The 14,772-nt window shown below is 41.2% G+C and overlaps 1 protein-coding gene across 2 annotated transcripts in view; it reads right to left on the bottom strand.

Annotated features, from left to right (window-relative positions):
- Positions 1-13,506, bottom strand: part of PKP2 (plakophilin 2) — a 59,454-nt gene extending 45,948 nt beyond the window's left edge. For both annotated transcript variants that reach the window (XM_019544650.1, XM_019544649.1), the window contains exons 1-3: positions 13,377-13,506; positions 11,555-12,261; positions 4,155-4,302 (exon numbers count right to left, since the gene is read on the bottom strand). In XM_019544650.1, coding sequence (XP_019400195.1) covers positions 4,155-4,302; positions 11,555-12,261; positions 13,377-13,439 — 918 coding nt within the window. In that variant the 5' untranslated portion in view covers positions 13,440-13,506. The remainder of the gene's footprint in view (positions 1-4,154; positions 4,303-11,554; positions 12,262-13,376) is intronic.
- Positions 13,507-14,772: the final 1,266 nt, after the last annotated feature.

Consider the following 14,772-nt stretch of genomic DNA (forward strand, 5'->3'; position numbering starts at 1 on the left):
ACAAGATGTGGAGTATGTTGTATTATGAAAACTGATCATGTAGAACGCTTAGTCCTTAGATTCCAAATGTTATGAAACATTGCTAAGGAGGTGTCATATGCAAATCTATCTATCTATCTATCTCCTTTAGACTGTGGGACAGGGTGTTCCTGATAAACCTGCTGACCAAAGTCAGAAGAATTTGTTAGGGGAACAGGGAGCAGAATTTTTCAGTGCAACACCACTGACTACATATTTAACAGAGATTCTGCTGGTATATGCTTATGTTAGCTATTTTAAACACAGGTTTCTAACTCCTTTACAGAAAATGGACTAAATAGAGCTTTTTAAAATAAAGAAATCTGTATCTCTTACCTACTATTTAATATTCCAAAGGTTATAAGTGTAGCAGGAGTGATTAAGTGCTATTACACAGACTAAATAAGGACTAAGCATAAGGACTATACTCTAGACAATACTCCTATGAAGGAACATAATTGTCTGGTAACAAAGCTAACTACAACTTCTAGCTTGCAGGTCTCAAAAGGGAGTTGAAAATACATAGTCATTTAAGAAACCGAAGGGCTTTACTATTTTTTTCTTCTTTTTTTCATGCTTGTATTCTGTTAGGAGCAAAAAACAAATGTTCCTAAATCTGGGCTGTTCTATGATCTCGACATTTTAGCACATGCAGTATGGTAATAAACTACAATCCTACAATTTCACTACAGAGTTTGGAACTACTCAGTATATGGATGTAAATCTAGGTGTTGGTCCCATCACTACGCAGATTCAGACATGTTTTTACTCTAACACATATGCAAGACCAGCTCTTAATTCTGCACAGTGGGTCCATCTCATCTTTATTTTAAACATGTACTAATACAAGGGGAACAACTTGCTAGGCAGCAGTAGCACAGAAAAGGAGCTGGGGATTACTGTGGACCAAAATCTGCATATCGTTCAACAGTAAGGTATAGCTGCTAAAAAAGAAGGGGAAAAAATCCCCAACCACAAAGGCAAATCTCATTCCAAGATGTATTAACAGAATGATCATCTGAAAGGCAGAGGAATTCATTATTCCACAGTACTTGGATATAGTAGAGGCTGTGTTCTGTCCTGGGCATCACACAAATAAAGTATAAAGGAAGCAAACTGGAAATAGTTCAGATGATGCGCAGCAGAAATTATAAGAGATTTAGAAAGTATGACTTCAGAGAAAAAGTTGGAAGTTGGGTTTTATTTGGTTTAGAAAAGAGAAGGGCAAGACAAGACATGATACCCTCTCTTACATACTTAAAATCAGTTATCTGTAAACATTTCACTTAGATCAACCTAGCTAGGTTGATCTACATGCTGAACTGTACATCTGTTTGAGAAGTTTAGACTAAGCAAAAAAATGGCTGACCTGATTTAAATTAATTCACCTGAGAAGATGCACTAAGTAGATCAGGTTAACCTGAGCCCAATTTAGCTGAACATATATATATAAGTTTGGAGTGCAGTCCTAGTGCTGGGAAAGGCCAGATGCTCACTCCAGCCCCAAGGCTGTACTTTTCCTGCTCCCCCTCTCCAACCCTGACTGAGCTACAGTTAGCCCTCCAACTCCACCCTCCCTCCCCAATGGACAACCCCTTGATCCTGCCACACCCCAACTTAATTACATCATGCTTCTGGCACGGTTTGTAGCACCAGTGAATGTGGGAACATCTGTACATGCCCAGAGTGTTAATAGGAATACAGTGATTGATTATACTCAATGCCCAGTGAAGGCAGAAGAGATGGTTGGCTTAATTTGCAGCAAGGGTTATTTAGGTTGGATACTTGGAAAAAGCTTTCTAATGATAAAGAAAGTTAAAGCACTGGCACAGGCTGCAGAGGGAGCTTAAAAAATCCTTGTCACTGGAGTTTTTTAAGAATAGGTTAGACAAACATGTCAGGAATGGTCTAGTAGTTATACTTAATCCTGTCTCACAGAAGGGCTATGGACCAGATGAGTGTGGCAGGGACAGGGGCCCAGCCCCTGCTATACTCCCGCTGAACCAGCCATGTTGGCTGGGAACTCACCAGTTTCGGTCCGGATGCACAGCGTGGCTATGGAGCATGGGAAAAACACAGCTGCCAGCAATCCCGGGAGCATAAGGACACGTGCTGTGTGGAACCGGCAGTGAGGAGCAGGCAATTTAAAAGGAAGTCGCTGAGAGAACTCGGCATTCAGTGTCCCCAGCATGGGAAAAGACCAGTGGAGCCTGCCAGATGGGAAGACCTCAGAGGAGAAGCTGCACACAGATGCTCTGGAATTGCCAGGACCAGGACCAGCCTGAGCAAGGAACAATGAACTCTCCCCAAAAGCTAAGTAAACATTGACTGGGGGTGGGAGGCAGGAGGTAGGGGAAGTCTAGAGCAGAGGGTGCCTGAGTGGAGGGAAAGGAAGCCTGAGGGATTCATTTGTAAGTTTTGGTTTGTAAAGGAAAGGAGGGGGATCAAGGCCCATGGCTAAGTGACCCATTCTTTGATTTGGTGCATCTATGGCACAGAAAAATGCTGGGGGAAAGAAGAAGATGAAAAAACCCCCCCACTTCCCTGAAGATTTTAGTTACAGTTAAGAAAGAAGCTGGACCCTGTTTTCATAAAAGGGGACTTGTGAAGAAGCCAGAGTCAAAAGGCCAGGGGAGAAAGGGGAAGAAAGTTGAATGAGTTCCCAAAGATCTTTTGTTTTGATTTGATGGGAATGTTTATATATCTGCTGAACTGATGGGCTAGGGAGAGACATTAAAGAGCCTGAATTGATTCCATCTTTGCAGGTTAGTCTAACCTGGCTAGGTTAAATCAGTTTTGTAACCAGGCAGACATCCCAGAAATGCAGGCACATGCCTCAGTGCCTCAGGCTAGAAGCCAGGGGAGGGGCTACAGCAGTCCTCCATTGCTTCCACAGGGCTGAGCTGAGGGGGCATGGCCAGGCCTTGGCAGGATGCTCTGATTGCTCCCTCCACCTCCTAAGCAGCCCAGCAGGGAAGATTTATCACCCCTAACTCAGTGTTTATCGACCCATTAAGAAAACAAAGCCTCTCTGCATTAACTAAAGGAGCTCTTCTTAAACAGCTCTTTTAAGAAAGGACATTAAGCTACCTATTGATTAGCTCCAAAAAGCCTGTCTGCCTGTCCACAGCACAAACCATAGCTAGCATGTGGTATGCTAGCTAATGCTGAGATGTCTGTGTAAGTCAGAGGGGAGGAGGGAATAATCCCTGCCCAGCAGGGAGAAGCCAGGCAGATGCTCTGTGTCTGCAAGTCTCTGCCAGGGAGCAGAGGGGAAGAGAGCCCCGCCCAGCCCAGAGAGCATCCCAGGATGTTGAGGGTGTCTGGTTTATCTTAAAATCAGCAAGAGATCTGGGACAGACATTGCATAAACTGGTTTGAGCCAAATCAGTTAAGTCTGATACTACATTCAACTGGGTTTATCTCAAACCAGTTTCAGCCATTTTCAGACTGGTTGATGTGCACTGAACATCTGTTCTTTGAGGTTTAAACCACTTTATGATCACTTAAACTGGTTTATGTATAATGTCTGTCCCTAGCCATGGAGGAGGAGAACTGGATGCTGTGAGCTGAAGACCATGGGGAGAGAGGCAAAGAATAGTCTCTATTCGCCATTCATGGAGAACAGTGACCATCAGCCCAAGAGGAAATGGGCAGAGTGTAGGGAAGGTAGAGCCCTGCAGAAGAACTGCCATGGGTCAAGCTGATTGCCCAGTCAAGAATATCAGTCCTCCAAAGCACTCATGATTCATCAAGGCATGGCAGACGAATGGGAGGTAGAGATGGAGGTCAGAATAACCCAATTCAATGCTGAAGCAGAAGAATACAGCCCGCTCACAATAAGCTTGCGATTACTTATTTTCCTATGATTTCTAACACAGTCACAAGCATGCTGCTTCTCAAATTGCCCTTCTGGGAACCCAAAAGAGATGGCTAAGTTTTCTGCTTGTGTAAACTGGTACCATTCTATTGACTTTAATGGGACTACAGAAAATTACACCAGCAGAGTGTCTGGCCAGATACATTTCTTATGAGGGCTCTTAAATGACAATCCTCTTTTCCACAGCAGTGCAGCACATCATAAGCGAAGTTCTTTGCTCTACAGACATGGAATTAGTAGGGGGATAATTACTCACTCTTCGTCTGGCTTCTGCTTTCTGAAAACACTCATGCTGTATAAAGGTAATTGCAGCAAGTATCCTTGACAGTGATGATGGCGATGATGTATTTTCGTTATTCAATATGTTGATTGCATGTTCCATGGTCATCTCCCTTTCTGGACTCCTACAATACAGCCATGGAAGATGTAGTGAACCAACATGGCAGAGCACCTGAATGCAGGTGATAGGTGGTTTTTTTAAAGCAGGCTATTCATCTCTTTCAAAACCCTTTAAGTTTATTTAAAACCTGATTGTCTTTCCAGTAACAAAAGATCATGATATTCACATGCAAAATATTTTGGGAAAAAAATGAACACATGACAAGTGTAGTTGTTCTGAAATGAGGGCTAGGGATAAACATTCAAAAAACCTGAATTGATCCAATCTTTGTAGGTTAGTTTAACCTGGTTAGGCTGAATCACTTTGTAACATGCCTGCAGTGGTCCTGGCTAGAACCCAGGGGATGCTAGAGCAGCCCTCCCTTCCTTTCTCAGGGCTGAACTGACCGGGGTGTGGCCAGCCCCTGGCAGGATTAGGGAGGGGTCCCCCCCCCACCTTGAATGATAACGGAGAATTTATCAGCTCAGTTATGAGCACTTATTACTTCAGCAGAAAAGAAACAGCCTCTTTCATTAGTTCAAATTCTCCTTAAAGAAAGGACACAAAGGGACATTACCAGCTGAGCTTTGATTAGCTCCAAAAAGTCCTAAGCCAAGACTGCTGTTTGCCACTGCACAGACCATAGCCAGCCTGTGTCTGTTAGCTAATGCTGTATTTCTATGTAAGGCACAGGGGATGGGGGATCCCTGCTTATCAGGAAGTGTGGAGAAGAGAGGGAAAGCAGGCAGACATTGCTGTGCCTGCAAGTCCCTGCTGGAGTTGCAGCCAGGGAGCAGAGGGGAGGAGCCAGCTCTGCTGTGGAGCAGACAGCCCTGCCTAGCTCAAAGAACATGCTGGGATGCTGGAGAAGTTTGGTTTAAGTTAAACCAGCAGGGGGTCTGGGACAGACATTGCGTAAACTGGTTTGAGCCAAATCAGTTAGGTCTGATACTACATTCAACTGGATTTATCTCAAACCAGTTTCAGTCATTTTCAAACTGGTTTATGTTCACTGAACATCTGTTCTGTTACACTTTTAAATCAGTTTCTGATCACTTAAACTGGTGTATGTACAATATCTGTCCCTAGCCAAGGAGATTCAGTACAAAATAAACACTACTGGAATTACAAACAAATGTAGAAGTTCAAAAAGGTGAAGCATTCAGCTTCTGTAGGGGGATGAACAGTACATGAAAGTGCAGGCCCTAACAAAGGACAACGAGTTAAAATTATACGGGTTCTTAGTGACCATCAGGTATTTCAATGTTTACTTTTCTCACCAGTACCATTTATATAATATTATTGTAGCTGTTTTAGTGTTCTATCCATTTTTTTTCTGCTGTATTCATGGAGTGCTTGAAGCACTGACCTTTTTTTCTTGGGTGCTATGCAAAATACTCTAGTAGTTTCAAGCAGATGGAAAATGCCTGCTTAAGGTAGAACAAAACAAACAACCAACAAAAAATGAAAATGCCATTTACTAAACTGAATGTGTAAATATTTTCACAGTGTCATTCAGAAACTAGGCCTGCACACAGACCTTTGGGGAGGTTATATTGCATTAAAATTGGTCGCCTGATCTAAATTAGTTTGCCCAGGTGTGGATCTTACACTTGGATCCCTAGTAGGTTGATTTAAGTGCAAGCTGTAGAAATGATCCAGGAAGATTAGATTGGTCTAAAAATAGCTAACCCAATCTAAATTATCCTTACCTCTGAGGTAGTCTAACTTAGATTCTGTTAGCCTTTTTTAGACTGATCTAATTGTCCTGAACCTCTGAACAGTTCCCAGTGCAGCCCCAAGGCTAGAAAAGCCCCAGAACTGTGCTTTTCCTACCTGTTCCCCTGACACCAGGCTATTTTTAGCCCCCTAGCTCCTTGCCTCACCCCCAAATGTACAACCCCTCCCCCCAACCCAGCAATCCCCTCGATTCTACAAGCCACAGTTAATACCGGTTTTATCAGCATTCAGATAATGTGGGGAGCTAAGGAAGTAAGTTGTAGTGGGGGAAGGGATGAGAGATAGGTTATTTGTCTGGGTCCAGGGGGGATAAAATTAGCCCCTGGTGAGGGGCAGGAGGGCGGAGAACATTTTTTCTGCAAGAACATTTTTTCTCCGCTTGTCCCACCAAAGCTCACTTGCCCACCCCCCCATCTCCCCTGTGGATCCTGCCTGACCCCAATACCCCTATAGACTTCTTGATCCCTCCCACCCCCACTAGCACCCTCTATCTTGATTTATCTTTGATTGGGTGGCTATTTTTAACTCAATCCAGCCTCCCCCTAAACTCCCCAAATATCTGTACACAGACTAAGTGTCTATTTTCCTGCTACTTCTTAGTCTTTTTGCCTTAATGACAATTACATCAGACAACTAAATCAAAAGATGGAAGGAGAAGTCATCAGGTTCATTATTTTTTGATAAAAATTACCTACAAGGGATCTACACCAATAAAATGTGTATGCATGCATGCATGCACATTAAGCATAAACTTAGAACAGATTTTTAAAAAAGTCCCTCATTACCCTCCAAAAATATTTCTAACTTACAGACAGCTGGCCAGGAAATGAATTTCAGTTCCAAATGTTTTTGAAGTTTTTGAAATTACAGAAATATTTGTTAAAATCCTAAATGGGGCAAAAGGCCAGAAAATTGATGTTTTTGAGAAAGTGAAAGAATGCAATATTTAGATTTGGAAATACAGATGTTTTCAAAGTGATGCTCTCCAGCTGCCCCAGCAGGTAGCCAAGCCCAAGATCCAGTCTGCACAATGAACTGCAGCTACATATTCTAGAAGATTAGGTTTACCCTCACTCTACCAGGTGGACTGAAGAGAAGAAGAGTGGGTGGGACAGGCAATGTTCTGTCAAAAAAAAAAATGGTTATTAAAACATTTTTCCCAGAAACATTTCTAGTTTGCCGAATTAGAAAACTCTAATGAAATTAAATTTAGTTGGAATTTTCTTTAGCAGCTTTGAGTGGCAAGCTATAAACAGACATTGCCAAATAAAGCTGATAATCTGTGCAGGGATGTGACCAGACACACAGCTGATCTGCTTCATCAGGCAACAAAGACATTACCTGTTGTTCCCCAGAGTTGGGTCCCTGCTACTCTTGGAGCTTCAGGGACCCAATCCTGCAGGACAGCTGCAAACAGAGGAACTTTAGGCTCCCTGCTGGCAGACAAATGCCCTGGGAAGCCCAACACTCTCCCACCATAAAGCAAACAGATGTCCATCACAAAGTGGCACACAATTATGCTATCTACTGCTGCAGCCACAATTTTGGGCATCTGTAGTGTAATGAGGGACACAGACATCTTTTTGCTTGGCTTTTGTGCTGCTCCAACAAGCCTAAGTTAACATCTGTCAGGGCTGGTGGTTGATTTAGGGCTTAACACATGAGTAGTTTAGCTGCAAGAACAGAGATCAAGTCCAACATCTGCATCACAAGTGAAATTATACTTTTATATCTTCTAGTTCCTACCTCCTATTCTATTTTCTTCTTTTTTTAATCATGCAGTTTTCTTTCTTTTTTCATCTGTGACTTACTATTTTGAGCAGATATATCTAATATGTAGAGAATAAGGAGTGCTCAGTAGGACAAACACATGCTCTCAATAACAGCAGGGCAACTCTGTAAAGGACAGGGCACAAATAAAAGCTGGAATGAAGGGAAACTGCCTGAGAAGGTCAGAGGGAACAGCAAAATAAAAATCTGGCCAGGACACGGCAGGATGCTCTGATCAGGGACGGATTTAAATGCCTACCCTGGCCTGCACTGTTCTAGGCTTTTCGCCACTCACTGCTCAAGGAGCAGGGATGTTGCCAGCCCTCAGCCCCTGGCTAGCACTCTCAGACAGAGGGAGGGGGAGACGGAGGACTGCTTGTGTGCTGTACATGTATCTGTTGATGATACTGAGCTTTCCAATCTCCCTCTCCCTGCTTCTTCATACTGTCTGCAGCAAACCTGACAGGCGAAGGAGCCAGCATGGAGCTGATAATACACAGTTTATTAGCCTGTCAAGAAAACAAAAGCCTCTCTCATTAGTTCAAGCTCTTCTTAAACAGCTTTTTCCAAGGAAGGAAAGGAGGGACATTACCAGCTGACCTGTTGATTTGTTCCAAAAAACCCTAAGCAGACATTCCTGTCTGCCTTTGTCCTGTCCCAGTGAAATTGGAGACACACACACAGACACCTCTCAGAATTAGCTAGCTTACCACATGTCAGTTAGGGTTCATTCAGTGGGAGATGGGAGGGAGGGAGTGGGGTAATCCCTGCTTGAGCAGCAATTGGTGGGGGGGGGAGGTGGAGAGGGGAAGCGGGGGCAGAGGGATCCAAACAGACCCTGCTGTGCCTGCAGTTTCCACCAGAGCTCTGGCTAGGGAGCAGACAGGCCAGCCCAGGGCTGCAAAGCATCTGGGATGCTGGGGGACTCTGGTTTAAACTTAAACCAGGAAGGGGTCTGGGACAGACATTGCAGAAATCAGTTTGACCAAAATCAGTTAAGTCTGATACTACATTCAACAGGTTTAGCTTAAACTAGTTTCAGCCATTTTGAAACTGGTTTATTTGCACCGAACATCTGTTCTGTTACAGGTTTAAACCAGTTTCTGATCACTTAAACCAGTTTATGTATAATGTCTGTCCCTAACCCATGTTACTGATTAGCAAATAGGTAAATTAACTTCCAGGTCATTCTAAGAGACAGCTAGCCAGCTTACCTTAATTACTAAAATACACGGGAGCTGAAATACAATTTTTGTCTGATCCTTTTGTGATGGCCTCAGGATAAATCAACATTTGACTCAAAAAGAAAGTTACTTCCTAAACAGCCTTGTAACATCCAAGAGCAGCAGTATGCCAGGAGCCGTACACATCTTTAGTGTGAGAAAGATTCTTGTGCATTGCTTTTCTGGTATTAGTTGAATATTCTACATGCATTTTAAAATGCATTTGTACACAATTTGAATTCTGTGCAGATATAATCTACTATTTGTCAATTCACTTAACATGTATAATTATTTTATATTGCCTTAACTGATTGTTAAGGGACAGAAGTTGAACTGAATACAAACTTACATGCCACTTGAAAATCAAATGACTTGAAACTGGGTTTATTGACTATCACTGTGGGTATAATAGTATTCTACAACCTTGCAATCAAAGGAGGAAGGAGTAAACCTTGACCTCAATATTAGCAGAATTGAAACTTTACATTTTTAAATATCCTCCTTTTCATAGCTGAATAATAATCACTGTGAGCTTTTCTTATGTGGCCAAAAGCTGCAATTTTTACTTACAGCTCAGAGAGAGGTTTTGGGGAAGGGAACTGCAGTTTGGATAAAATCCTGGAGCCACTGAAGTCAGAGAGTTTTGCAATAGACATCAATGGGGCCAGAATTTTGCTTACTCTATTTTACACAAATAAGGCCCAAATCCTAATTCTGCTCACACTGGCATAATTTGTGTAGGGTCTAACTATAAGGAGTCATTAAAAACTGATGGAGGATTGGAGGTTATGTTTCAAAGCAATTAATACTCCAGCATTTACTCCAAGAGAAATCCTTTTCTAAATCTTCTGTTTGTGGAGATTACTATTACAGAAAAGCATCTGCAGGAACAAATAATGTTCTGTTCTATTGATATAACTTCATAGCAATTTAGTTTTAGGCTGACAGTGAATTGACTCGACTTCAGAAAAGTTACTGAGGATTTACAGTGGTGAAATAAAGCAAAGTCTTTTAAATGCTCAATTCAGCATTAAGCTGTGCAGTGGGCAAGAGCAGACTAACTATGTGATCATGGACCGTGATGAATTGCAAACAAATACTAAACACATCTAGGAGGCAGAATTTGTTTTAAGGTGGTTGAACAGAATAATACATCTACAAATCTTATTTCATACAAGCCACTGTATGACTTGATTATTTAAAGACAGCTTGCTTGGCTATATTTTAATTTACCTTGTGTTTTATATCAAGTCTTTTCTAGCTTCTAATACAGGCTATCCTATTCTATACAGGCTTTTATTCCTTGGGTAAATGCAGAACTGAATACAGTTTCAGACTACAGTTCAAATTTGAACTGTTAGTCTCTGTCACCTTTCTATCCTCTGCTCCAGTACTGCATATTATGATGTCTGAACACTGACTGTACATGGAGAAACGGTCAAGTCCTGTAGCAAGACTCCATCAAGTGAGGTTGCGAACGTAAAGGCTAGCAAGCCAAAAAACAGTTTGGGGGAGTGGGCGAGAAGGAGTCCAGAGGTTATGTGATTGTAGAAACAGGAAAATTCCCTAGCAACAGACTTTATTATCACAAAACACTAAAGTACATGAATAAGTTGAATGCAAATAAGAAGCAAAAACTGGACATAAATTGTACAAATAACACTTTCTGAGGAATCATAGGAATCAGAGCTGGCTGAAATTCAGAATTTTCATTTTGAGGGACAGTCCAACATTTCAAAATTGGAACACAGACTAAAAATTTTGAAATTCCCTGTGGAAAGGAAATTCAGAAAACTTTTCCATCTGGAAAAAAAATCTAAATACTGGGAAACCTGTTTAAAGTTTTAGAAGTTGGGGCAGCCTGGGGAATTTCTCCAGGGGTGAGGGAGTCACTCTCTAGCAAATGGAGGAGGCTAAAAGCTCTGAGAGTCGTTGCTATGGAACTGGGAGGCTAGAAGTCACGGCTGCATTCAGGTTCCCAGTCTTCCAGGCTCTTTGCTGCAGAGCAAAGATTGAGCCAAGGTTCTTAGGTTTTTCAGGCTGCCCGATAAAGAGCTGTGAAGCCACACGAGTCCCAGAACCATAGCACTCCATATGCTGGGGACTGCCATGAATCAGTCCCTCCTGGTCTGGGTCGCAAGGTAAGGTACTCAGGAAACCCCGTCTGTTTTTTCATACAAATTTCACTCAATCAAAATGTTTCCATGAAACTTTTCTTTTAATGAACTAGTATATTCTAATAACAAAGTATTTCATCAGAATGTTCCTGACATACTCTAAGAGAAACCTGAGTTGAACTGCTCTGGTCTATTCAATGGTACAAAGCCTATCGATATATTATTGTAAAATATGTTAGATTGCAAACAATTCAGTGCAAATGCCACATTTCTAACCCCAACCTTCAAGCTCTGCACTGACTTAAGAGCCATTGCCCAGAGGTGCACCTATTCTTTCTATTCAGCTGGAAAACACACGGGTACAAAATCCATATGAAAGCTTCTGATTACTTGCTATAAACTGGAGGAGAATTAGGCTCAGGCTTACCGTAGCTGAGATCCAGTAGTGGCTACTCTTTCAGTCTGTAAGAAACCAGTTCCTGCTGCTGCCACAGCAGCTGTCAGTGCCATCCTCCTCCCGTCAGTCTCTGCAGCACCAGTTGGCACTGAAGTTGGCTTGGAAACGTCTCTTGTGGTTTGTGCGCTTCTGGCTGTGCTTTGGTGCCAGCTGGACCTCAAGGATAGTCTGTTCTGAGATGCAGTTTGGGATGCAATAGATGATCTGACTTGTCCCGTGGCACTACCCAAGGTCAAGTAGTTCTCTTTCTCCAAGAGGTTGGTCATACTGTGACTGTTCCCATCTCGTTGGTACAAAGGTGCAGCAGGGCTAGTAGGGGGGCTGTCAAAGACTGGGTTACTAATGGGCCCTATATGGAATTGTCTTGGGTAAGTACGCCCTCTGCTTATAGAAGCCTCCTTGCTGTAACTAATGATGTCAGAGCGAGCGTATCTTGGTGAAACAACAACATTGGGCCTCCTACTACTATCTCCATGCCTTCGAGTGAATCCAGACTGATTCCCTCTGTTGTAATAGAAATCATTGTGCGCGTATACCATCTTCTCAGGGCTACTCTGGGGATAAATCTCTAATCTCTTTAGAGGCAGCCTTTGAGACCTGTCTTCTACTGTCGTGTAAACATTATATTGTAAGGCTCTATTCCCCCAGCCATTTGTAAAAGTAGTTGGTGAGCCTGCCTGCACAAAAAAGATGCAAAAAATAACAAAAGTCACAAAGAAGATAGCACAAAGAAAATAACAAAAACAAGGCTGCTAATTTCTATTTGAATAGGTCAATAAACTGTGATTGCCACTAGAAGTATGGATGAAAATGGGTTTTATTACACTTTTGTGACTTCCCACTGAAACTAAGAAGGAGTATTTTCTAGTCATTAGCCAGAGACTGAAAGTCAGGACATCAGATTCTACTTGCATCTCTAATACCTGAGATTGTACTTTGAGTTAGTAAGTCACTATGACCTGTATATTCGGTTTGAGTTTCCGAAGTAACATTTACATCTGCAGTTAAATGTCTATCTATGCCTTCAAGACCCTGCAAAAAATGGAAAATGTTGGCTAGGTCAGAGAAAAGCATATTCTGTGATGTTGGTAATAGAAATATAGCAACACAGGACTAAGAGGACCCTCTAGTGCAGTGTTTCCCAACTTTTTCCAGCCCAAGGCATGCTTATATTATTAAAAATGTTCTGTGGCACACCTGTTGAGGCATTCCTCATTGCCATATTTATGAGCTCATTGTAGCTCCTAGCTGTGGCAAAACTCTGTGGCACGCCTGTTCATTTCTGATGGCACACCATTGTGTCCTGTCACTGGTCAAGTACACCTGGAAAGATGCTTGTAAAACACAGGTTTTACTACTAATTTTGTAAAACACAGGTTCCTACTAATTTCCAGAGACAGATTTCACAGCTTCTTTATGGAAATCTGGTCCAGAGTTTCAGCACCCGAACAGAAAGTTTTTCTTAGTATTCAACTACAATTTCCTTTACAGCAAATTGAGCCAATTTCTGCTCTTTCCATTATTAGTGAATAATAGCTTTTTTTCCCTTTTTTTTAAACCAGAAGACTGTTATTATGCCCCTCTCTATTTGTTTCTCTTTTGTATCTTAAACAAACTCAATTCCTTTAAACATTTTTTACCTGGGCCACATTTTTCAAACTTCTAATATATATTTTTTTGCTCTTCTGTACAACTTTCCCCAATTTTTTAAGATGTAGTATTTAGACTTATGACTGGCCTCACTTATGACAGTTACAAGTCATTTCTGTTTTTTTCCCTTCATTTTCCTTACCCTGTCAGATTGATAATATGTGCCTCCGTACAAAGGTCTTGACACAAAATCATTTTCAGTCATGCCCAGTTTACAAACATACTCTGGAACACTGGTGGCTCGATGAAGACTACCTGTAATTGAAAAAAAGCAATGAACTTAAGAAACTGTTTTGTTGTAAAAGGACAATTTATGGTGACACGTATGGTCAGTCTATGATACTGGTACATGGAGATTAAATAGTAAAAATTGAAAAGTATCAGGAATTCAATATACTACATTCATATTGTGAATAAGCAAGGCTTTCTGATGGCAACGGGTCATTTTTTTCAATTGTGTAGTTGTGCATTTTTACAAAGCAGTACATATTTTAGCTGTCTTATGAATGGAAGCCAATACATCTATTCCACAAAACGTATTTTGATACAGCAACTAATATATATAGAAATATTTTATAGTATGATGATTTTTTAAATTAAGTAACAGAGTCATATACATACAGAATTTATGGCAATGAATGGATACTTAAAAGAACATGTTCAATAGGTATTGTTTTCTATTATAGACACTCTCAAGATACACATGGAGTTAAAAACAGGGTCTGAAGTCAACACATAAAATATGCAAGCAGACCACAGATTTATGAAAAGTACAGATGCAAAGTGTTAGTGACAAAATATATTTATATGTGCATGCTATCATTTGTTAAAATAATGCAGCTACAATTTCGATGCATCATGAAAATACCAGCACATCTTGTTTGTAGAATTCGTACTTCATAGTTTCTTAACTCAGCTATTGATTGATTTTTTTTTTGGGCTCTAACCTCCCGTTAACATCCTGAAGCAGGCAATGCTTTGTTAATCCCTTGAATGCTGCATCCAGAGTGCACTAAAAGGCCATGAGCAAAATCTAGGGATTATGAAGACATATGGCATTCAACCCTGAGAAATGAAAGGAGGTTAATGATGCTTCCAATCCATATCTGAAAGGTTTCATAATCCTATAGAAAGTGTGGGAGGCATGCTGTACACATTCTCTGTCTCTTTCCAAGGACTAGCACTGAAGAAAAAATTGTGTTATTTGTTGTTGTTCTTGGGTTACAATCTGATTTTTCTTTGAATAAAAAGGAATTTCCCAGTTGTTATCCTTTAATTAATGTCATGTTTCTTAAAGTTCCTTGATTAAAAAGAAAATGAATGACCTTGTAATGCATTCTACTGAAATCCCTGCTCAAAGGTGTCCTATAGCTGTGAGTACCTCCACATGCATGTAAAACATACAAACTACTTCTATGAAAGGTAAAGCAAAAGTCAAAAGCTCAAGAAAAGTTCCTCTAGCAGTCATAATTGGGTTAGCATGTTATTCAGTAATTCCTGTAGATGCAAAAACAGTGTTTAGCAAAGGAGAATCTTGA

The sequence above is a fragment of the Crocodylus porosus genome, unplaced genomic scaffold, assembly GCF_001723895.1.
Source record: "Crocodylus porosus isolate Cpor-Errol unplaced genomic scaffold, CroPor_comp1, whole genome shotgun sequence".
Lineage (NCBI taxonomy): Eukaryota > Metazoa > Chordata > Crocodylia > Crocodylidae > Crocodylus > Crocodylus porosus.